This window comes from Phoxinus phoxinus, assembly GCF_949152265.1.
Source record: "Phoxinus phoxinus genome assembly, chromosome: 11".
NCBI lineage: Eukaryota > Metazoa > Chordata > Actinopteri > Cypriniformes > Leuciscidae > Phoxinus > Phoxinus phoxinus.
Genome location: NC_136886.1, coordinates 33,916,736 through 33,940,298, shown reverse-complemented (window position 1 = coordinate 33,940,298; position 23,563 = coordinate 33,916,736). Strand labels below are relative to the sequence as shown.

Genomic DNA, 23,563 nt, shown 5'->3' with positions numbered 1-23,563 from the left:
CACACACACACACGTTTTATGGGGACTCTCCATAGACATAATGATTTTTATACAGTACAAACTTTATATTCTCTCCCCTTACACTAAAACTTCCCCTAAACCTATATCACACAAAACTTTCTGCATTTTGACATTTCCAAAAAAAAAAAAAAAAAACATCACTTAGTATGATTTATAAGCTGTTTTCCTCATGGGGACCAAAAATGTCCCGACAAGGAAAAGGATTTCAGATATTGTCATCTTTGTGCGGACATTTTGTATTTTATATTGACATTCTACACAATAATGTTTTTGCTGAGCCGAGGACTTTTAAGATATTTTTATCTTAAATGATGATCGCAGTGGCTTTTCCGATTTCAACGAGTATATTCATAAGCTATTACATTGTTTAAGTCACTTTCTCAGAAACTCATACAGGTTTGACATTACATGAGGGTGAGAAAATGACATAATTCTCATTTTAATTTTGAACTATCGCTTTAAATCCACACAATGTTGGTTCCTTTCCTTATAGCCTAATAGAAAAAGCTCAAATCACAACGATGCCAGTTTAAACGTTATTTACAACGATCAAACTAAAGCTAGGACTAATTATCTGGACAAACTCCGTCAGGACACGTGGATTGTAAAATCAGGAATCCTCTTTGCAGTTTTCAACAGGACAGTCACTGTGTCTCTGGTTGGTGTTTGTTTCTGATGAGCTGGTGATGAACCCGATGGGCCGCTTCTTCCTCGTGCTGGATCATCTGATGGTCTTCAGGGTCTGCGTTCTGCTCTGATGTCTTCTTCTCTTCTTCTTTCTGCTCATTGATATGCATCTTCTGTTGTACCTGCAGATACGCCTGAACTCTGTGCCGCTGGGTTTGGCTTTCACTGAAGTCAATGACTCGACACTCGTACGTCCCCTCGTCGGATCGTTTGACGCTAGATAGACGGAGCTTATGTGAGATGTTGCTGCCAACCACTTTTACCACCTTAAAGCAAATATAAAATATGGTTATTGAACATTCACATTCAGCTAATTAGGTTTGGGAATTAAAGGGGCTGCATGTAGAGTTAAGAAACCCGTGTTATAGTGACACCGGTGGCCGTTGTAGTGAACTGCAGCAGCTCTTACTGCTCGTGCTCACGTAACGCACAAGAGACTGAACCTGATTTAAAGTGATACTTCACCTCTGGAAAGATGAATGTGTATTTAAAATAGGTAATTTATGTAGTAGAAATGTGAAATTATTTTTGAATGTGGAGCCTTCTAGACTGAGAAAAGCCAGAAAATGTATTTGTGGCTCATGTGGATTAAAGACAACAACTCCCAGAATGCACTTACTTCGCTGCCCTACGAGGCCACTCCCAAGCCACGCCTACCGGTAAGGGCGCAGTTAAACAACAAGGCTAGGCTACTAGTTGACTCGAACCTTAAAAGACGCCGTTTCATCGTGAGTCTCCGTGACGAGTCTGCCCGGGATTGTCCGGAATTGGCCCAAAATGGTCGATGCTATGGTAATGTTAAAACGCACATCAACCGATCACTTGTTTAGCGTTCATGTAAACACTACATTCAGATTCACCAATCGGAATTAATTCAGTTAACGTTAGCTTGAAACAAAAGGTGTGCGTGTAAACAATGAATGGCAACTGTAGAAAGCAAAAAAACATTTTGGACGATCTCGACGGCCGGACATGTCAGGGAAAAAGAGGATGGTAACCGCTACTACTCAGCTTTCTCCACAGAACAAGAGCCTGTTAGCTTAGCTTCCAAATAAAAGATGGCTGACACTATTTGTACATTCTGTGAGTGAGATCCCTCCTCTATGGGCGGGTTGAAAACATGCGGATCTAGCGCCTCCTACTGGCTGTAGTCTCTAGCCTCTGGCCAAAAAATCCTCCGATGGCGCAAAATGACGATTTTTGCGTCATCTGAGGATTTTTCCAAACAAAAAATACATAAATCTCTCGTCTCAGGAGGATAAGAGGGAGGGAAGCACAGTAATTCGAAAATACTACAGGTTTTCTACTGATACAAAGCTTAATGCTAAAGTATCCCTTTAAGGCCTAAATATACTCATGACCAAAAACCTTTTTCATATCCAGACACGTTCCCTAGTGTTGTTACAAGTTGTTCACACATTAGGAATAAAATTGTGATTAATACATTAAATTTCTTACATATAGCCCCTTTAAGAAAACGTGAATTGCAGAGAGATGCAATACAATGATCACGTTTATGAGCACCAAGTAATATCTATTGAAGTAATATATTTATTCTCACAAGAGGTATAATTAATGAACATAAATCAATATACAGGCATGTAAAAGCACCACATAGCAGAAATTACTGTACAGAATTACTAAAAAAAATTATTTAAAGAATAGGCAAGAGGGACTATCAGTATTTCAACAAGAGAAGCAAAAAGTATTAATTTAATCTTCTCTCTCTCTCTCTCTCTCTCTCTCTCTCTCTCTCTCTCTCTCTCTCTCTCTCTCTCTATATATATATATATATATATCCTATAGCTTCGTAAAAATTTCAGAATAAAGCAACATGTAATGAATCAGAAAATAATTCATATGGAAACCTGAACATTAAGTCAAATAAAAAAAAAAAACGCATAACTCACACTTATTTTATTCGGCCCCATTGGTGTGTTTTCCTGTGGAATCACCTGTAGACACACATCAACATATCAGAACTAAAGCTAAGACTAATTATCTGGACTAATTGTGTCCAACTCTGTCTCAGGACAGCAGCTTTAGCCTCTACGGCTAATTTCCAGCTGTAGTCCCCGGCCCGATGTTTATAAGGCATACATCAAATAAAATACATTACAATTATATTTACAGCAGTGCCAAGCAAAAGGGAGTAAGACATACAAACATGTGGCACACAATTGAGGCAAGCACAAACAAGCAAGCACAAATTGCAAAGACATAAAAGCAGTTCATGCATTAAAACAGTACAAATCGGCACAAAAAATAATCACACAGAGACCACATTGAAGCACATACAGGACATAACATTGAGGCAAGCAGTAGAAATCAAATAGCAGCAGCATGACCATGTCACATCGAATACACATCGCAACTATCAGATTAATGTGTGCAGTTATAATTGTCGGACAGCCAGTTTTTAAGGTGTATAGTAAAGGAAGAATACGTATGTATGTCTTTGATTGTGATGGGCAATGAATTCCAGTTGTGTATTGCTGTAACAGAAAATGATAATTGACCAAATGTGCTTTTCCTAAATGGGATAATAAGGTCCCCTCGTGTGGTGCTTCTAGTATTTTGACTGCTATTCTTACGTTGAATTATGAGTGAATTCAAAGGAGCAGGAGCAGTATTATGCAAAATTTTGTAGACCAGACAGATGTTTTTGTACTTGATTACATCTTCCCAGCTTAACAGTTTATGGTTATTAAGAATAAAACAATGATGTGAACTGTTAGGCTTCTGTTTTTTTATAAAGAGTTGCTAATGACTTTAGTGATGTGCTGTTGGTTTGTCCCCAGCTTGTCAGACAATATGTTAGATGTGACATAATCATGGCGTCCATAAATAATTTGGCAGCATTAAAAGTAAGTACATTTCTAATATATCTAAAATTAGCTAAACTAAACTTGACCCTATTGCACACTTTCATCTTTAATTCATCTTTAATAGATGAAAACAACATAAAAACATTCAAATCAAAGGCGAGTTTGCAGCTTTCCTGATTGGTTGTGGGCGCGTGTGGCTCGGCCCAGTCTCGGCTGTGTCTGGTGTACCACCACTGGATCTCCAGTGAGGAGGAGGATGAGGAAGATCCTCTGAAGGAGCACGACATCTCCACATCATCTCCAGCCCGAGACACCACGTCACGAGGAACCTCGGTGAAAAGAGCTGAAGAGAAACACATTCAAACTAGTATTAGTCATCCTGCTCTCTATAGATATAATCATACTGGTTCTGCCAATCTCTTCACACAGATACTTTCAGTCGTGTGTGTGTGTGTGTGTTTGGAGGTCTGACAGTCCGATGCTCAAGAAAAATAATTGCAAACAGGACTGGAGATAATTAAGCAGATACATTTGAGCACAAACAATAGCCTATAATTAATTAATTAGTATAAAACTCACACACTCACACACACGGTCTGACGGTCCTTGCTTGGTTAGAAATAAAAAAAATCTGATTATATTTTTGTAGAAACAACAAAGACAGTATATTTTAAATATTTGTCTAAAAGGTAGGAAATATACAACAATTTAATAAAGTTATCACAGAGTTTGCACTGCATAAATGTTAAATTGTACATAGATGACTCCGTATTAAAGCTATAAAAATTATTTTGTCAAGAGCAGTGAGTGTTTTTCTCTGTTCCCTTTGTTCTTTGATTAACTTTACTGACTGAAAGCTTTTTTTGGCTACTGTGTCTTTAAGAGCAGCCGCCGCTGACAGAGACGCGGATCTCACACGCGCCTCATTCTCTCACAACTCTTCTGTTCATTTAAAACTATTTAACTCATTTAAGAGTGCTCAGTCTGCTCTTATGAGGATACTTGACAAAACGGACATTTTTGCAGAATTGCGTGTGTTAGTTCGGTGACGGTCAACTTCAAGCCGAAAGAGAACTCGATTCTGGCGCTCAATTTGTCTTTGCGTGAATGGTTTAAAAGCATTTGCAAGAATAAAAGCGCATCATATAGGTAATGTTACGCCAGCCAAAGGATGACAGAAAAAACGGATGCTGCGTTAATTACGTGAAATATTTACCACGGAGTCTTCTCCTCCCATTTCTACCAGTGATCGCTTTATTCAATTTCCAACGTCGATCTGCCCACGCCAACAGCGCTACTGAGTTGTAGGTTGCTAGCCTGGGTTTCCCCATACTGCCTTTGCGCAGCGCGATTTTATTCTCGCTGAAAGGCAGTCTGGAAACCATGGACCTGATTTTCGCCTCGTTTAGGGAACCAATCACAGAACGGGGAGGGAGCAGCAAGACGATGACGACATCTTTGCGACACAACTAAGCAGTTTGTTTATATCTATGGAGTCAACATGGCAGCAGACGCGAAGCTACCTTTTGATGCAGCCTTAGATATTGTTCTAAGTAGTTTAGATCGCAATTTTATTTAGAAAAAAGAGCAGCGTTTGGCGTTAAACCATTTCTCTACATACGTCATCTGGTATAATGGAAACGATTGGCTATGAGCTACGTACAGGCGCATTTGATAGACATTCTTAGCACCCAATAAACGGCGCCGGCGCATTCGTAAACCACGCCTCAAATACGAGAAAATGAACATGTGGTTCCCAGAGCTTGGCTCTGGTGGTTCCCAGACCCAAGTCTCAACAAGAATTGGGTCTGGCGTTATAGCCAGGCTAGTAGGTTGCCAGGTTGAGCTCACAAATGGGTTGAAATGTGTATGATGTGTTGATTGCGCGAGTTGGATGGGTTTCATACAAGATCTGGCAACTGGGCAACCGTGGAATAATATATTGATGTGATTATTCATATAACGACGTTTGGGAACACAAATTACGGGAGTTTCACGGGAGAAAGGACAAAACGGGAGGGGGGCGGGAGATGGGTGTGAAATACGGGAGACTCCGGGAGTGTTGACAGGTATGCTCACAGGATCACCAGTGGCAGAAGTTACAGTCTTCATCTTCACACTGCTTCTTTGATTGATCTTCTTTGGTTGGCATTTATGAATTTCCAATGCAAATTAATTTTTTATTTTATTTTTCCTCTCTTCTCCGCTATAGCTTCAGTCGTTCCCTAATCTAGATTTATAATAAACCTGGCAAAGTATACAACAAATATTTTTGGCTCTGTGACAAATTGCTTATATGTTCCTCTAAGATAAAAGCGTCATATGCATAAACGTAAATTCACATTTTCTTTATTTGTGAAATACATAAACGACCTAAAACACAACCGGAGAACTTCGGAAGTTCTTCTGCATTCAGCAAAAACATTTTCAATTTATAACAGCTGTATTTGATTGGTTTTATCCCTTATAAACTATTTATTTTTACATAATAAAAGTCATATTTTTTGTACTGTACATTATGTATAATATTTTGTATTTTTTACTCTTGCCTTAAGAATCTAACTTTAATAAACTATATTCAAATAAAATTATTATAAGTATTATTATTATTATTATTATAGTAAAAAATACAAGGTAGGCCTACTTTTTCCTGGATTAATAAAAAATAGTATGTGTTCAAATATAGCACGATATTTTAAAAATGTTTAAGTTGAGCAAGAGGAAAAACAACATGCTTGTAAATGTGAAATTGCTTTTATATAACCATTCAATAAACAAGAAGTTCATAATAACATCTTAAACACAATGTTGCAGTTACAGAAATTTGTTTTTGCTCCACCAAAAATATTCCTGTTGAGTAAATGATTCAATGACTCATTCATAATAGTCACTTGTTTCCTCCTGAATGAATCACTGTTTTTGAACAAATCAGTTGAATGAATGATTCGATTGACTCACTCATAAAGACTGTCATTTGTCGCCATAACCTGCAGAAAAAGTCAAAGTAAAATGCAGAATGATAACTGCTGTTTTACAGCACTCTTGAAATGCTGCTCGACCAAGACTACTGATGTCATGCGACAACATCGTAGTGTACTAATGTCATTCTGTTTTAAACACACAGTATAGCTTCACATAGTAATATAAAGTGTACAGGTGAAACTCAAAAAATTTGAATATGGTGCAAAAGTTCATTTATTTCAGTAATTCAACTTAAAAGGTGAAACTAATATATTATATAGACTCATTACATGCAAAGTGAGATATTTCAAGCCTTTATTTGTTATAATTTTGATGATTATGGCTTACAGCTTATGAAAACCTTTTCACAATATTCTAATTTTGAATTTGGGGTTTCATAAGCTGTAAGCCATAATCATCAAAATTATAACAAATAAAGGCTTGAAATATCTCACTTTGCATGTAATGAGTCTATATAATATATTAGTTTCACCTTTTAAGTTGAATTACTGAAATAAATGAACTTTTGCACCATATTCAAATTTTTCGACTTTCAACTGTACACTAGAAAGATATTGTCCAGTGACGGGATAATTGTCTGTTTTAAGCCGCTCCACTGTCGCTTTCATTTGAGGATTGTAGAATGTTTTCTTTTCATTCTTTGCTTTTAGTTTTTCTTTCAATTGTTAAGAGGTTTCCAGCAGAGAAGCTTAACCATGATGCTTTGCATGCTTTAGTAGCTGGATTGGTGATGCTAATGCTTTAAAAATCATCCAGTATTCTTGCCCTGACTGATTTCCCATGAATATTGCCTCGGATCTGCTCGGTATGCTCCTTGTTCTTCATGGTGACGTTTTTCAATGGAAATGCACTAACGTAATATAATGTGTTTAATTGCATGCTCGTGCAATCAAATCAAGTTAATTACGCATTCAATAATTGTATTCTTTTTTATTAATTCAGTGAAATTAATAATCTTTTCACTCTAATATTACAGGCTACATTGTTCTGAGTTAAATACATAATTGCTCTCTAACCCAAAGGCTGAATGCTTTTTATTTGTGCGTGCTTTATTTCTTACCGTTTTTGATCAATTAAGAAATAAGGTACAAGAGGTCTTGCAATATTGAGTGAGCAGTCACAGTTAAAGACTGCAGAAGAGTGCCTGTATTCACAGTAGCTGTTAGAATAATGTGTATTTTAGGATGACAGGAACACTGTATTGACCTATCAGCATTACCGTGGAGTAAAACTATTAATATGGGCTGTGTCTGAAACCTAGCAGCCTTGCTGACCAGTCTGTCAATGACTTAATAGGCAGAGATTACATGAAGGCACCTACTAAGCTTCAAAACCGGGCGACTAAGGCATATTTAAACTTTAGTTCTGACGTGCATTGTTGCCGTTGTGACCATGTTTGGCTGGATTGCCCTCGAGTGCCTCGAGAGGGCGCTTCACCCCTGCACTTCATTCCCTTGGACTGTTCACGCACACACTCTGGACTAATTTCTCACATCTGTTGCCACTGATCACCCTCTCACCTGCATCTAGTTTCACTCACAGCTCCACACACATTTATACCTCACTCTCACTATTACACTTTGTGAAGTCTTGTTTTGCCACGTTGCATGTTTTCCTCGTGTTTCCTTGTTTCATGTCAGTGTTTTGTTACCTGTTGAAATAAAGCTCTGCGAATGGATCCGACTGCCTCTACTCCTTCACGACAGCCGTCCTATCTATGGTGATGTTTTTCAGATTTTAGATACAGCCAGCTTAAAAAAAAAAATCATTTTAGCCGTCAGGGCTTTTACTGCACTGATGAAGAAGAAGTAGTTTTGTTTTATAGCGCCTTTCCATAGCACAAGGTCGCTTTATATTGTACATTACAATATATTTACACACCCGCACACACATCACAGTCACATAAGCATACATATAGTCACTTACATTATCCGAAATACATGTTAAATAGATGTGTTTTTATCTGAGTCTTGAATGTAGCCACAGATTAACACTCTGGGGTCTAAGATGTTTTTGGGCGGCGCCGGCACGTTTGTCGACCCCAAAGGGTCAAAGGGTTGTGAATTGCATAATTTAGGAGCATTAACGCTAAATGACCACCTACAGTAGACAACCGGAAACGAGGGATAGACAATAAACCAAGTTCAGCTGAATGAATGGCATGCAATAAATGACATGCAATGTTACAATAGATCTCTCTACCTCCAGAGAAGTAAGCATTACCTACTACGGCAACTCCCAAAAGGTGTACCACTGAATGGCAGAAGTGAGTGTAGGAAGGCAAAGAAAAAGAAATAATAAACGACAAATAAGAAAGTTGCAGACGCCAGCATGATATCTGTTCCCTCGCCTCAACAAAGGGTTCATTGGTTTAATCTCAGCTGGAGGAAGACCATGGAGGTCACAGATGAAGACAGACAGCATAGGGCACAAAACCCCCTGTGGTCATTATTAAACCAGCTCACGCTGACCTGAGAAATGGAGACACATCACGGCTGACCATGATATGGCAAATTCTGTGCAGCAAATGCTCCCATGTTTCAATTTACCGGCTTTAAAATGGAAATGATATTAGTTTTTATTGAATATTCCAATTAAGAACATTTGTTCATGTTTGTCTGAGTGCTGCACTAACTTCTGCAATGATAAACTGACAATTTATTCAGATATATATCAGCTGTGTCTTCATTTTTTTCTTTCACTAATTAAAATAGTCGAATTGTTAGTCAACTTATGTTTTTCAATATAACTCATTAAAGCTTTACATAAGGCTAACACAATGGAAAATCTATTAACTGTAACTAACAAAAGCCCGTTTCAAAATGACATAATCATACAGAAAATATTTTTTGAAGGAAGTAAGTAAGATCAAGATTTGATGAATTCTGTGATGTTTTGCTACGGTTACTTCCTTACAGCAGAACACGAGAGTGAATTTTCACAGAACTTATCAGATCGTTCACTTGAGCACTTCACTGAAACACAAGAGCGCACAGATTTCTGGACTAACTTTAACTTTTAATTGACTCCCAGTGGAGAGGCTGGTAATCTAACCTGAGAGATTCAAGGCCATTAGCCGATCAATAATCCGCTCATTCACAGCGCTCTCGCTTATATTGATCAAAGACAGATTAACAGCTCAAAAATACACAGCGATCACAGAGCGTTAATCACACACCACAGAAGAACAAAGCAGGGCAAGCACAAAAACCTGAGAGTGACTGTAAAAGATGGCCAAACTATTCTATGCAATTCTATGCAAGGAAATGACTGCCCACTGTTCTTTTTACACCATTGAAAACTGAGAACAGCATAAAAAACTGTCATGATTGTAATTTTTTTCTTCTTCAAATACCTGTCGATGCCTTTATGGTCATTATGCAAGTGATGAAATTGAATATGTCTGTTCAATACTGACTGTACTGTCAATATTCAATATATCCGATTTGATTTTAAAAGCATATTTACACTGTCTGAACCGTTGCCACAGTGCACTATGTGCCATTCACCATGTAGAAAACAGTAAATGTGTGAACAAGTGACCGATTTCAGCCGCAGCTTCAGTGTCTATTTATATAATGTAGGGGACGGAGCTTCAGGAGAGCATTTGATTGGACAGAAAATCTGATGAGAAGTTGAAGTGCAGAGTGATGTCATCAAAATCATTGATCCATATTGGTGGGAGTGAGAGACTGTACATTTTTAATTATCTTCTAAATGTAAATTTTGTCATTGTTTTGGAGCACAGCTTATAGATAACAGTAGCTAACATATTCACACTAAAAGCCAAAAACGTCAATTTGATTTCATGGGGACTTTAAGCATCAGTTCAATGTCAATTACACTAGCTGTCGGGGGGGGGGGGGAATTTTGTGTTGCTAATGCCCATCATGACATCATGTCACAACATTAATGTCTGAGGAATTCACATGAAGGCTTGGAGAAGAAGACCATGGAAAACCCTTATATCTTACACTTTATTTTCTGTCCAGCTGGTTACATCCTCGCAGGACTGCAATTCAGTTATGTTTGGATTCATTTTGACTAAAGACTTGAATGGGTCTTAATTCTGTTTATGTCTGATTGAAATTATAGATCAAAATATAGTTGAATATTTGTCGTTTCCTCTGTTGGTGCATGTTGCCCATGGACCCTGCCATTAATAGAAGCTTTTTATTTAAATATAAACTGTTAAACATGTGGATGTAGATTAGCAATGTTGCTTTCATCCAGCTTGTTTACATTTTGTATTTTAAAAATGTTCATTAACATCCATTGTACAAAACAATTACAATTGTAAGAAAACACACAAAAATATTTAACCATTGGTTTTAACACTAAATTTATATATGTTTTTAATGTATAACTTTAACTGTTATAGCTAGATGTATAACTTATCTATAACATTTCAAACATGTGGCAACCTGGCATTTGAGAAAAAAATCGAAACTGTCTCAGAAAACACTCATAACTGTCATGAGAGCACATATCAAACTTTAATTTACAGTAGTTGACTCATCTTAATGAATGCCAGTGGTTTTATTAATTTGATTCCCATACAAAAATGACAATAATGCGATTTAGAGATGATTTACAAAAATATATATTTTATGCAAGGCAGCTTTAACTAGCCTAGGTGTGCATAAAACAAAGCACTGCTAGAAAAAGTCAATTTAGGCTAAATGGAATTTTTAATCAATAATAATGTATGTGATATACAATTTGCCCCCGTCTATGTCATAGGCCGGTTTTAATTTGGGTTAGCTAATATCATCTATCATAAAACATATTTTCTTTCCTATTAAGAAACTTATATCAGCAGTTAATAAGAAACTTTCAAAACGATGGTTTCAAGCTTATAAATGTTAAACACTTCATAAAATCAACAACAGAAGCTCAAAACTTAGTAAGTTGCCTATCCAGACAGGATATATTTGCGTTCTGAATCAGTTCACGCATGTATGATGCCCCAGAAACGCGGTCTAGGTGGGCAGCTCATTTGAGACATCCCACGACACTCAATACCGTTTCATTAGTTCCCGTGCCTCACGCCTACCGTTTCCAGATACATGGTTGTCCACCGCCAAATTCGCGCTGATTTGGGCATAAATTCCCACCGAGTGTAAAATCCACAGCATCTCTCCAAACGAGCCCATGTCTGCTCTATGCACTCATCAGATCTCCAGTGAACCGGCAGCTGAGCGCGTGTGTCGGTCGAGTGCGCGTCGGTGCCCCGAGCGCGGAGGAACACACGCGGAGGAGCGCGTGTGTGTGATGAGGTCAGGTGAATTATCAATTAGGCGGAGGGATATAAACTGCGCGCACTATCAGGGATGAGACCGGTGCATTGAAAGTCACTTTCTGTGTATGCAAACCAAAGTAACATTTCTACAATAATTGCCCAGTATTAAGTAGACTTTTCATTTAATAGTGTTGTACAGAGGATGGTCATCATTTGCACTTGCATGTCAGACTATATAGGCTATACTGGCCTTCTATTAATCTCATAATAACAAAACAACTTAATGCTGCTTTCAAGTCACGATGAAGAGCTGAACGCACATGAATACCACCGCAAACTAAGTGGGAAACTCAACTTTCTTTTGGTACCGTGTTTCTGAGGTGGCATGTCAGTGAGACAATATGGCGGATGCAATAGATGCAGGATCTAGGCTAGTAAATTTGTTGAAATTAATGTACACAGTATGATTGTACAATTAGCCTACGATGCATGGCGATTCAATGTACGGCACCATCAAAAGTTGAACAAACCTTTACAAAAACTCACCTGTTGTGCATTCTTTATTCAGCATGTAGAGTAAAAAACCCTTGCTGAAGATCTAGATTTGAACGCACTTGTTGTGATTATGACTTCCCAACTTGACTTTACATCCAGTTAGATGAATCTAATTCATATTAGATTGAAAACTACTGAACAGCGTTTTAGTCGTTTGTTAGTTGTGATCCATGTTAGAACAAGGATCATTTTGACAACGTTGTCATCTCTGTACGTGAAAAACGCAAAGGAAAAATGTACCCTAAGAAACTTTTTTTTTTAAAGATGCATAACATGTTCTTTCCTGACAGGCTATTGCTCTCGTATATATATATATATATATATATATATATATATATATATATATATATATATATATATATATATATATATATATATATATATATAATATATATATATATATATAGGCTATAAAACACCTTAAGGAATCATACAGTTTTTGAGCAGCCTTCACATTGATAGGCTACTGGTCTTTGCCTCCATTTCTTTGACTGCTTATAATCTCATAGACTGTCCAACCATATCTAGCAGGTTCATAAATATTAAAGATAGCTGTGAGGATGGAGGAAATGGAATAACCTGTGCTAAAATAGTTGAGTATGCCTCACAAATGTTAATCTGCCTGGATTTCAAACCCACTGACAGACACCAGGACCAGGACCAGGATCAGGATCAGGATCAGGATCAGGATCAGGATCAGGATCAGGATCAGGACCAGGATCAGGATCAGGACCAGGATCAGGATCAGGATCAGGATCAGGATCAGGTGCTGAACCCAGGGGAGTTTAACCCCGGACTGATCTTGAGTACGTTTGCTTTTGCCAACATGGAGAAGATGTTGAACATGTAAATGAAGATGGTAAGATCAGTGTATTGTAACGGCAGATCCCAAACTCTATACAAAAACCATAGAAGTGAAAGGAACAGTGCACAAAAGGCGAAAAGTCTTGTTTTATGTATCAAATATGATTTAAGCCATGCACAGATGCACTCTCAATAGTAATAATACATAAAATCATTCACACAGTAGTTGTCTGTTGAATGTTTTGTTCCCACAAGTTTTTAGTTGCTTTAAAGGTCACTAGAAAATTGCATGCTGTCTCTCTGAACTTTTCAATCAGCGATGTTTGCTTTTAAAAGCAGAGTTTTATTGCAGACACAGTCTGGTGGATTTAAATGTCTCTCTGGCTGTGAAGGACAGGCCCAATACTTTAGCAGCTGCTAACCGTGAAGGTGTCATTAAATGAGGTCAATTGTCTTCATATAAGCTGTGGAAAACATGACTTGCAGCTCAAATACAGAATATAGATTTTCGGAAAGCTAATCTTTTGACTGCTTTATTGGCCCTTGATGCCGTTGGCTTTCAAGCCGAGAACCTTGCATGAGCAGTGGGCTGCAGCGTCGGCTGGTTTGAGGCTTTATTTTGGCCTCAGCACTTAGTTGATCAATAGGATAATTGATTGGCCTGCAAGACAGGCTGGCTGAGTTAATGAGTTAGTGATTAAATGAAAAGGTCCAGGCGTACACTGATGCTTTGGCAGGAGCTCTTGCTGACAGGCTTAAGAAGGAAACAACCTAGAAACAAAAAAATAGCAATTTCAGTTTTAGTTTCAATTTATTTTTAGCGCCAAGGCAACATTTTTTAGTTTCAATTTAGTTTATATATTTTAACTAATATTTAGTTTTTATATTATTTTGACTTTATTTAATTAACAGAAATTTAGTGGCCAAAAATAACCCTGCTGCACACCATGCAATGTTGAGATGGTCTTTGCATCCAGACAGTCACACAAGCTCAATTACAAGCACACAACTTTGCTTTCTGCTTGAAAATTGTCTTGAACACTGATCTCGAGTGCACAGACACACACTAAACACATGCATCGTCTCTGGCTGTGTTTCAGAGCTGCAGTCGATGGGTTTTCAGGTTGAGTTATGGAGCTGGTGTGGTGTTTTACTGGCACACGGTCCTCTTCTCTGATCCTGAAAGCATGTGTGTCTTTTCATAAGTGCAGCTGTGAGATGCCAAGACCTATAATGGCCAATAACAGCAGATGCAAACATGACAGAAAGAGATGTAAAAAACTGAAACGGTCGTTCCTGTTCTGCAGTTCCAGAACTCCATCTGATTAAAATGAATGCATATGTTGTAATGTAATTTAAGGAAATATTATAAAAACTGACTTTCATAAATCTGCTCTGGTCAGTTTCAAACGCTTCACTGATGTTTATGAAGAGCTGAAGTTGAGATGAAGTTTGTTTTGCACATTTCAACCATCTTTTGAAAAGTTGACGTTCCAGTTTTTGTATTTTGATGGATGTAAGAGGATGTCATTTTTAGAGCAGTAGCCTATAGTGTTTTTTGTAGCTCATGATGTTGAGATTCTTTATCCTGCAGTGTTAAAAAAAATCCAACATAGAGATAAATTACCTTTCATTTGTAAAGTATTTAATTCACTGCAATGACTGCATTACCTTTTTATGTATTTTTCGCGTGCATTTGATACGCACTTCATTGCGTGTAATACACACACACCCCACACACTAATCCTAACCAAACGTAGGCCTATAATACACATCCATGCAATGCGTATCCTATGCACGTAAAAACTAATTTTCGCGTATAAATTGCACGATAAACACACTGCGTGCTATAGAGACTCATTAAGTGTGACTGAGTTGTATATATTTTGGGTTGAATTTCCAACAAAAATAACTATATCATGAGAGCTATGAGAAAAAAAAAATCTGTTATAAAAACAGAAAAGGTACATTTAAAACACAATGCAATGATTAATTCAAAATACTGGGAAAACACCCGTGAGAAATTCTTCCTGTATAGGCCGAAAACACAAACCATACCATGAACCATACAACACATTCTTTGCTTTATTAAAATATAAGAATTACTATACAAATTAAGGCTAGAACTAATTTGAGGCTAAAGGGATTTTGGGTAACACTTTATTTTACAGTGTCCTTGTTACATATGTTACATGTACTTAAAAACAGTAAATTATGCATAATTACATGCAAATAACCCTCAACCAAACCCTAATCCTACCCTAACCCTATAGTAAGACATGTAGTTGCTTAACATTACTCAGTACTTAATTACACTGTAACAATGACACCTTAAAATAAGGTGTAACCGGATTTTGCTTTGTTGCTCCTGAGCTTTCCAACAGAGAGTGAGACAAAGCAACTACAAAACATCACAGAATTCATCAAATCTATTGCTAATACTTGAGTCCAGCATAAATGTGCATGGCATGGATGCTGTACAGTACAGTGTGTGTGTGTGTGTGTGTGTGTGTGTGTTATAAGGTCAGATTTCTAGTCTTCTCCTAACGGTGCTGCTTTTATGCCTCCACAACAGGAGTATGACAGCTGGTATTTCAGTGGCGCTGTAATTGCCCTTGAGAGGCTGAGAATGACACACACATCTTGATTTCTCTTTCACATGTTACATAAAAGAGCATTTTAGTGCTGCTATTTGCAGCTCAAGTAAAACTGGATGGAAAATGCTTGCAAGAAGTCTTTGTTTGCTGGCTTTATCTCTCATTATGACAGTCCACAACAAACCATTACAGGACAGAAATAGAAAGCAACATAATAATGCAACCCTGTTTATATGAACACATACTTTTAGATCACTTTTGGATTTGATCTTTTCAAGTATGCTTTTCATATTTCATAGTCCCACAGAAATTAGGTGCAAAACATAAAGCATTGGTTAAACAATGAGAAACACACACATGCACACTCGTGGAAAAGAGAGCCAATAGTGAGTAAAATAATAAAGAGAAACGGTCTGAGGCAATGAAAGCAAACCGTGGCTTCATTAGCCAGTGTGTTTGGCAGCACTAATGGAGACAAATGTGAACCCGCTGCCAGCAGAGGCGATAGAAACAGAGAAATGCTTCATTCTAATGCACATGGAAAACAAGTCCAGTCAGTAAAAAACACAAGCTGTCTGCAAACATCCAGACATCTATCAGTGAATGATAATGTGTCACGCTGACGTCTTATGCACAGTTTGTCACTAAAATGAGGAAAAAGCCACAATCCATATGCTTGCTTCAAAGCTTGATAACGGAGACTAACGTGATTTATAGGTTTCTACAATGGGTATTTCTTTTAATAACTGCCATCAATTATTAAATAGTTGTAAGGGATTGACCAATGAAAATGATTTCGAATGAAGTCTCATACTCGAACCGACCCATTTGGCCCCTCGAGTTTGAATTGCTTGTTCTGAAAATCAGCCCACAAATCAATGTGTTCATTTTTTTGTATTACTCATTTAGATAGTTAAATTGTTGTTAAATAGAAGTCTTTATTCATTTATCTTTCTGTATTTGTGACATGCTTCTCTGCAATTCCCCCACTTGTGTTGTATTGTCTTCGATCCGTGCAAAATAAAATGATCATGATGTTTCTGTAAACTCTTAATAAGCACTATCCTCTGACATTAATGTACTGAACATGCAGAGACATATCAAGTACTTTCATTTATTGTGAGCATCTCTACTGGTTTTGAGATAAAAAATAAATAATAATAAAAAAAATATTCTTCTTTGCTATGAACCTCTGCTGGTCGTAACAACTTGGGCCATGATATTATATCATGGTCTCCAAATTGTGTTTCAGCCTCGGATGTGTCTGTGGGGAAATAAACACTGCTTTAACGCTTAAGAAGATGGAAAACAATAGATGACGTGTGTGTCATCATCTCAATAAAACAGTTTTCTTAAACAGATCAAACTCACATGGGTTGTGTAAATGTTTGGCTGGTCATGATCGAACAAACAAGGTAAAGTGTGACACGGTCACAGTGTTGCAGCATAAAGATCCACTTTTTTATAACAATCATTAAGTAGTAATAACGTTTTTGAAATCAAATGCTTCTTTGACCAAACGGTGGAAGAAGTGCAAGACACTTTACAAAACAAAGTTGGTGAGAAAGGTTTTCTGTAACACTTTATTTTACAGTGTCCTTGTTACATACGTTACCTAATAACAGTAAATGATGCATATTTACATTCAACTAACCCTAAACCAAACCCTAATCCTACCCTAAACCTATAGTAAGTACATGTACTTGCTTATATTATAAAATATATTATTATACTGTAACAAGGACACCTTAAAATAAAGTGTAACCAGGTTTTCTTATGTAAAATGAATTTATACATTGTGAATATTTTCCCCAACAACTTTATGAAATGGCCCCCCTATTGTCCAGCAGTTGTTTGTGTTTTTGTATTGAATGGCTTTTTTTTTCTTTTCTTTTTTTACAATGATAGACATCTCAGTGTAAAATTATCACTCGCAATGTGTTCTCTGAGGCTCCGTCTGTTGCTCCAATTCTGCATGTCCAGAAATAAAAGCATGGTATTACTATAGTGACATGCAATACCCTGGTCCTCTTTTGTAAGTAAACACAGTTGCTTTCTGAGTAAAATGTCAGCAACATTCAAAGTTGTGCATTGAGATCTGTGTGCCGCTGCAAATGTCTGATCTAAATAAAAACTGAAGCACAAAGAGGCAGAGAAGGGAACGAGATCCTGACACCGAAACACAGAAATGTTCATCGCTGGTTAGCTCTGTGCGACCCACTCTATATAATAACCCTCCTCATCTATTATTAATGTGCGTTTCAAACCCACTCAATTATTCTAATTCACCATGGCAACAGCATCAGAATGTGCTTCAGAATCAAAGTGATACAAAGAATGAATGTGGCTCATTATGGTCAGGTGTACGCCACATCATGAATGCAATCAGCTTCCCTAATGCAGATTTTTGCACTGGTTCTCAGCTGGTTTTGCTCAGCTGGTTTAATACATTTTCTCCTCACTTTTAGAAGTTGATAAGCATACAGGTGAAACTCGAGAAATTTGAATATCGTGCAAAAGTTGATTTATTTCAGTAATTCAACTTAAAAGGTGAAACTAATATATTATATACTCATTACATGCAAAGTGAGATATTTCAAGCCTTTATTTGTTATAATTGTGATGATTATGGCTTACAGCTTATGAAAACCTTTTCACAATATACTAATTTTGAATTTGGGGTTTTCATTAAATTATATTCATAAAAACATGACGGCCATTGATTCGTCATGTATGGTCTCTTGGTTTTTTTTTGTGTGTTTTTTGTTGTTGTATGTTCATGTTCTTAATATGTTATGTGTGTTTGTGTAACCATCTATGGTGGAAACAAATTTCCTCTCAAGGACAAATAAAATCTATCTATCTATCTATCTATCTATCTATCTATCTATCTATCTATCTATCTATCTATCTATCTATCTATCTATCTATCTATCTATCTATATATCTATATATCTATCTATCTATCCTGTAAAAAAAATATTTTCATGATTTGTTATCACAACTTTTCATCTTTTGTCAAATCAACTTCGATAACTAGTGTGTGAAGATAACATACTATTTTGAGTTCCTCTTTATTAAACCATTCTTCTTCATTGTATTAACTCAAATTTTTAATTACAACGAATTCAAAATTATAAGGCAACAAGGTAACTTGCTTTTTTAAGTTAAACCAACATTTTTTTACAGTCTATCTATCTATCTATCTATCTATCTATCTATCTATCTATCTATCTATCTATCTATCTATCTATCTATCTATCTATCCATCCATCCATCCATCCATCCATCCATCCATCCATCCATCCATCCATCCATCCATCCATCTATCTATCTATCTATCTATCTATCTATCTATCTATCTATCTATCTATCTATCTATCTATCTATCTATCAGCTGTAAAATACCTGTATATTTTATTGCTCAATACAAACAAAAGAGAAAATAAAACTGCAAAAAAAATCTGCCTTCAAAACCGAGATGAACCGGTGCCAAAACCTGCAAATCTTCTCATCCAAATAGAGAAACTAATCAAAATAGCCGCATTACCAACACTATTTGTGTTAGAGAAACTCAGTAACACTATTAAATCTATTAAAGCAAACTATTTCAGTCACGAGCACACGGATATAACAGTCTCTAAATCCGTTGAGACACCGTGTGCTGTGTACCGTCACACCAGAGATGATGATGTGCAGAAACGCTAATTTTATTCAGTGTAGGCGCCAACAGCCACTTCTCCGGTCTCTCATCTCTAACAGCCCGAGCTCTGCCTCTGAATATGGAAAGACATCAGCTTTCAAATCATACAGAGCGAACACGATGTTCTCAGCGAGTTGCCATACAAGCAAGAATTGTATACACCTGGGAAATAAGACACAATGCAGTTGTGGCATGATACATTACTCAGGGACAGAATGAGAGATCCTTAGATGAATACGTTTTGGAAAATGACTTTGACTGTGTTTGCTTAGGTTTTATTATCATTTCTGCAAATCCTGTCCTCACTGGTAAAAATGTATAATGTCAGGATAAATATAGTTCTCTTACGTAGAGTTCTCTCGTACTGCGTCGAAAGAACGCTACGGGAAAGTATTTCTTTGTCGAGATTGAAGCCTAAAAATTAATCCTTAATTTTGTAAACATGTAAAACGCTTTTCTGTAGCATACAACCTTAGGCGGAGCAATATCGCTCACCCATTGGCTGCTCCGCCAGAAAAGCACAGCCTATGCGAGGCCAGAGACGCTGACCAATGAGGACGCTTCGCGCCCATTCTGCGTCATCTCCCGCCGAAACAGGCGTGGCCTAGGCCTATAAATACGAGCATAGCTGTCTAACACACCGATTTTCTAAAATTCACGAAGCTGCACGCATCGCTGAATTGGATTCGAGCCGCCACAGCCGTTTGGAACAGCACTTCAGCAGGACGAGCCCTTATCTGAAGTCGCCGCCGCCTTCAGCCGCCGTTCCCTGCTGCGCTTCTCCGGCGTGGAATATCCTTTTGCTTTGTGTGTGTTTTGTGTGTGTGTTCGCCTACTGCGACACGCATTTTTTCTCACAGAAAGAGCACGAGTGTCTTTTTAAAGATGTCTCGCGTTTCCTGCGGCTCCTGCCGAGCCGCGCTCATCGACGGGGACCACCACCTGCTGTGTGTTTCCTGCTTGGGCGAGGAACATGCAGCTATCGCTCTCGGTGATGGCGGCTGCCATCACTGCGACATGATGCCCATCGCGACTCTGCGGACTCGCCTTGCATCATTTGCCGAAGCTGCTCACCCACCCCCTGTAGCGCCGCGCCGTAAGAAGCGCCGCGCTCAGCGGGTCCCGGAACCTCCCTCCACGAGGAGCTCGCCGCCGCCACCGCCGCTAGCTCCTCTCAACGCTTCGCTCGAGTCGCTCACCGACGGACAACAGCCGCAGCCCGCCGCTATGTCCGTTATGGAGGATGACCAGCAAGCTGTATCTGAGGGGGATGACGACTGCTGCTCGCTTCTCGCTTCGGAGAGCGAGGGATGGGCGAGCTCCGTGGACCTCCCCTCCCCCGCTGTTCCGGAACGCAGAGGAGGGAAGATCAGCGTTGAGGCAGAGCTGATGCGTCTGCTCACACAGGCCGTGTCGAGCCTCGGCCTCGAGTGGTCGACGCCCGAACAACCTGCTTTTAACCGGCTGGATGGCTGCTTCCTTTCTGGAGACCGCGCTGCGCCACCCTCCAGACACGCCCCATTTCTTCCTGAGCTTCACGAAGAGGTAGCGAAATCGTGGAAGGCGCCATTTTCAGCCAGAGTGCGTACTTCTGCCTCGCCAGCATTCTCCGTAGTGGACGGTGCTCGAGACAGAGGCTACCACGCTCTCCCTCCGGTCGAGGAAGCTGTAGCGACTCACCTCTGCCCACCCTCTGCTGGACGGCGGGCTAAGGGAGTCCTACCATCCAGAGCTTGCCGCACATCGTCAGCGTTGAACGGCCGCGTGTACTCCGCCGCTGGACAAGCTGCATCGGCGCTGCACACCATGGCGGTGCTTCAAATCCACCAGGCCAACCTCCTCCGCAAGCTAGACGAGGAAGGCCCGGGCGCGATCAGTGTTCCGGACTTACGTAGCGCCACAGACCTAGCTCTTCGTGCTACAAAGTCCGCCGCACACGCCATCGGCAGGATTATGGCCTCAGCTACCGTTTCCGAGAGACATCTGTGGCTAACTCTCTCCGAAATGGCGGAGTCGGAGCGCTCGGCGTTCCTCGACGCTCCCGTTTCGACGACTGGCCTCTTCGGATCTTCCGTGAAGGACTTCGCGGACCGATTCGCCGAGGTACAGAAGACTTCGCAGGCCATGAAACATTTCCTGCCAAAGCGCTCCAGTTCCGCAACAGGCCGCCCTAAACAGCCGCCTGCCCGAACTCAGCAGCGCCCCGCGCCCGCCGCACAGGCCCAGCAGCAACAGGCCCGAGAGAGACCACGGTCTCGCTCCGCCGGACGCCGCCCGCCACCGCGTGGTCCTCGGCCCAAGGTAACACTCAAGCCCGAGGCCTCGGCGCCATCCTAGCTATGCTAGGAAAAAGACGGTGTTCGGGTCCCGCCGCGGCCGGACTTCCACCCAAGATTCCCGCTTGTACAGCCCTAAGTTCCGTGTTTGTACCAGTGTATTCAGCAGCCAACAAACCGGCCGTAAAGCCCGTTTGCCTGCACACAAACGCCGTTTTCACGGCGACCCAGATAAATCGAAAAAAGAGTTTATTTTCTGGTGTTCCGGCCAAGGCCGATGGTGTAATGTGTGTAACTGCAATGCCCACCCAGTGCCCATTCATTCACACAAGCACAGCCCCGTTCAACACAGGGTTTGCACACATAAAATCGGCTCATGCCGATTGTGCTTTACATGTAGTGAGCGTGCCCGCTGTCCAGTGCCCACAACCACTACACACTGCACGTTCCGCGGTTTCTGTAAAAACGAAACCAACGAGCGGTCAGTCAGTTCACAAACACAGTGTCCCCGGTGTTATAAATGTGCCCGCCACCAAGCGCCCACGTTTATTCACAAGCATAACGAGCCCTACGGGGCTCTCCCCGCGCGCTCTCTCGCAACTCAGAGAACAGAGCGCGCGCGGGACGCATACTGTGTTAAGCATGCCCCCCGCCTCAGACGCCACGGCGTCCATGTTACAGCACACGGTTGCTCTCGTGTCGCCGCCATTTCGCGACCAGGGCCCACATTACATTCAACCCCTAGTCACTCGTGCAGATGCATGGGAAAGACTTCCCGGGGTCTCAGAATGGGTGCTAGAGACTATAAAAAGAGGCTATTCGCTGCAGTTTCATCGACGCCTACCCCGTTTCACGGAGAAAGTCGAAACCACGGTAAAAACAGAAGTAGCACATCTACTTCGAGCCGAAATAGCGAAACTATTGAGCAAAGGGGCCATAGAGCCTTTATCTCAAGCTCAGAGCGAAGGGGGTCTGTACAGCAGATATTTCCTGGTACCGAAAAAGGACGGGGGTCTCAGACCCATTTTAGATCTGAGGCGTCTGAACAAAGCGCTAACAAAGCGAAAGTTCAGAATGCTCACGACCAGAAAAATCCTCGCGCAGATTCGCCGAGGAGACTGGTTTATGGCGATAGATCTGAAAGACGCGTATTTTCACATACAAATTGCGTCACGTCACAGGCGATTTTTGAGATTCGCCTTCGAGGGCCGGGCATATCAGTACACAGTCCTGCCATTCGGCCTATCCCTAGCACCTCGTACATTTACAGTGTGCATGGACGCGGCGCTGGCACCCCTGAGACTCCGAGGCGTTCGAATTCTGAACTATTTGGACGATTGGCTGATTCTGGCTCAATCGCCTTCAGAACTCGCTCACCACAGGACACTAATACTCGATCACCTCGAGTGCTTAGGTCTGAGAGTCAATTGGGAGAAAAGTTCACTGTTTCCCAGTCAAAGGATCTCCTTTTTAGGACTGGATCTGAACTCGCTATCTATGACAGCACAGCTGTCATCACAGCGCAGGCAAAATACCCTGCAAATGGCGAAATCCTTCCGCAGCGGCCATATAGTGCCGCTCAAGAGATTTCAGAAAATGCTGGGCCTCATGGCCTCAGCCTCATCGGTACTGCAGTTGGGCCTGCTGCGCATGCGCCCACTGCAGTTCTGGTTGAAAGCGCGCGTTCCGCGCCGAGCATGGTTGCACGGCCGCTATCGCCTCAAGGTCACTCAGGAATGTATTTCAGCCCTGACACCATGGAGAGCGTCAGACTGGTACCGGTCAGGTGTAAGCCTGGGGACTTCCTCGAGCCTGAAGGTGGTGTCCACGGACGCGTCCACCTCAGGCTGGGGAGCACTGCTCGACGG

The 23,563-nt window shown here is 40.2% G+C and overlaps 1 protein-coding gene across 1 annotated transcript in view; it reads right to left on the bottom strand.

Annotated features, from left to right (window-relative positions):
* Positions 1-200: 200 nt before the first annotated feature.
* The window catches only part of vstm2lb (V-set and transmembrane domain containing 2 like b), an 87,010-nt gene continuing 63,647 nt past the window's right edge, over positions 201-23,563 (bottom strand). The window contains exons 3-4 of the mRNA XM_079628611.1: positions 2,619-2,666; positions 201-974 (exon numbers count right to left, since the gene is read on the bottom strand). Of these exons, the coding sequence (XP_079484737.1) occupies positions 666-974; positions 2,619-2,666 (357 nt within the window). The 3' untranslated portion in view covers positions 201-665. The remainder of the gene's footprint in view (positions 975-2,618; positions 2,667-23,563) is intronic.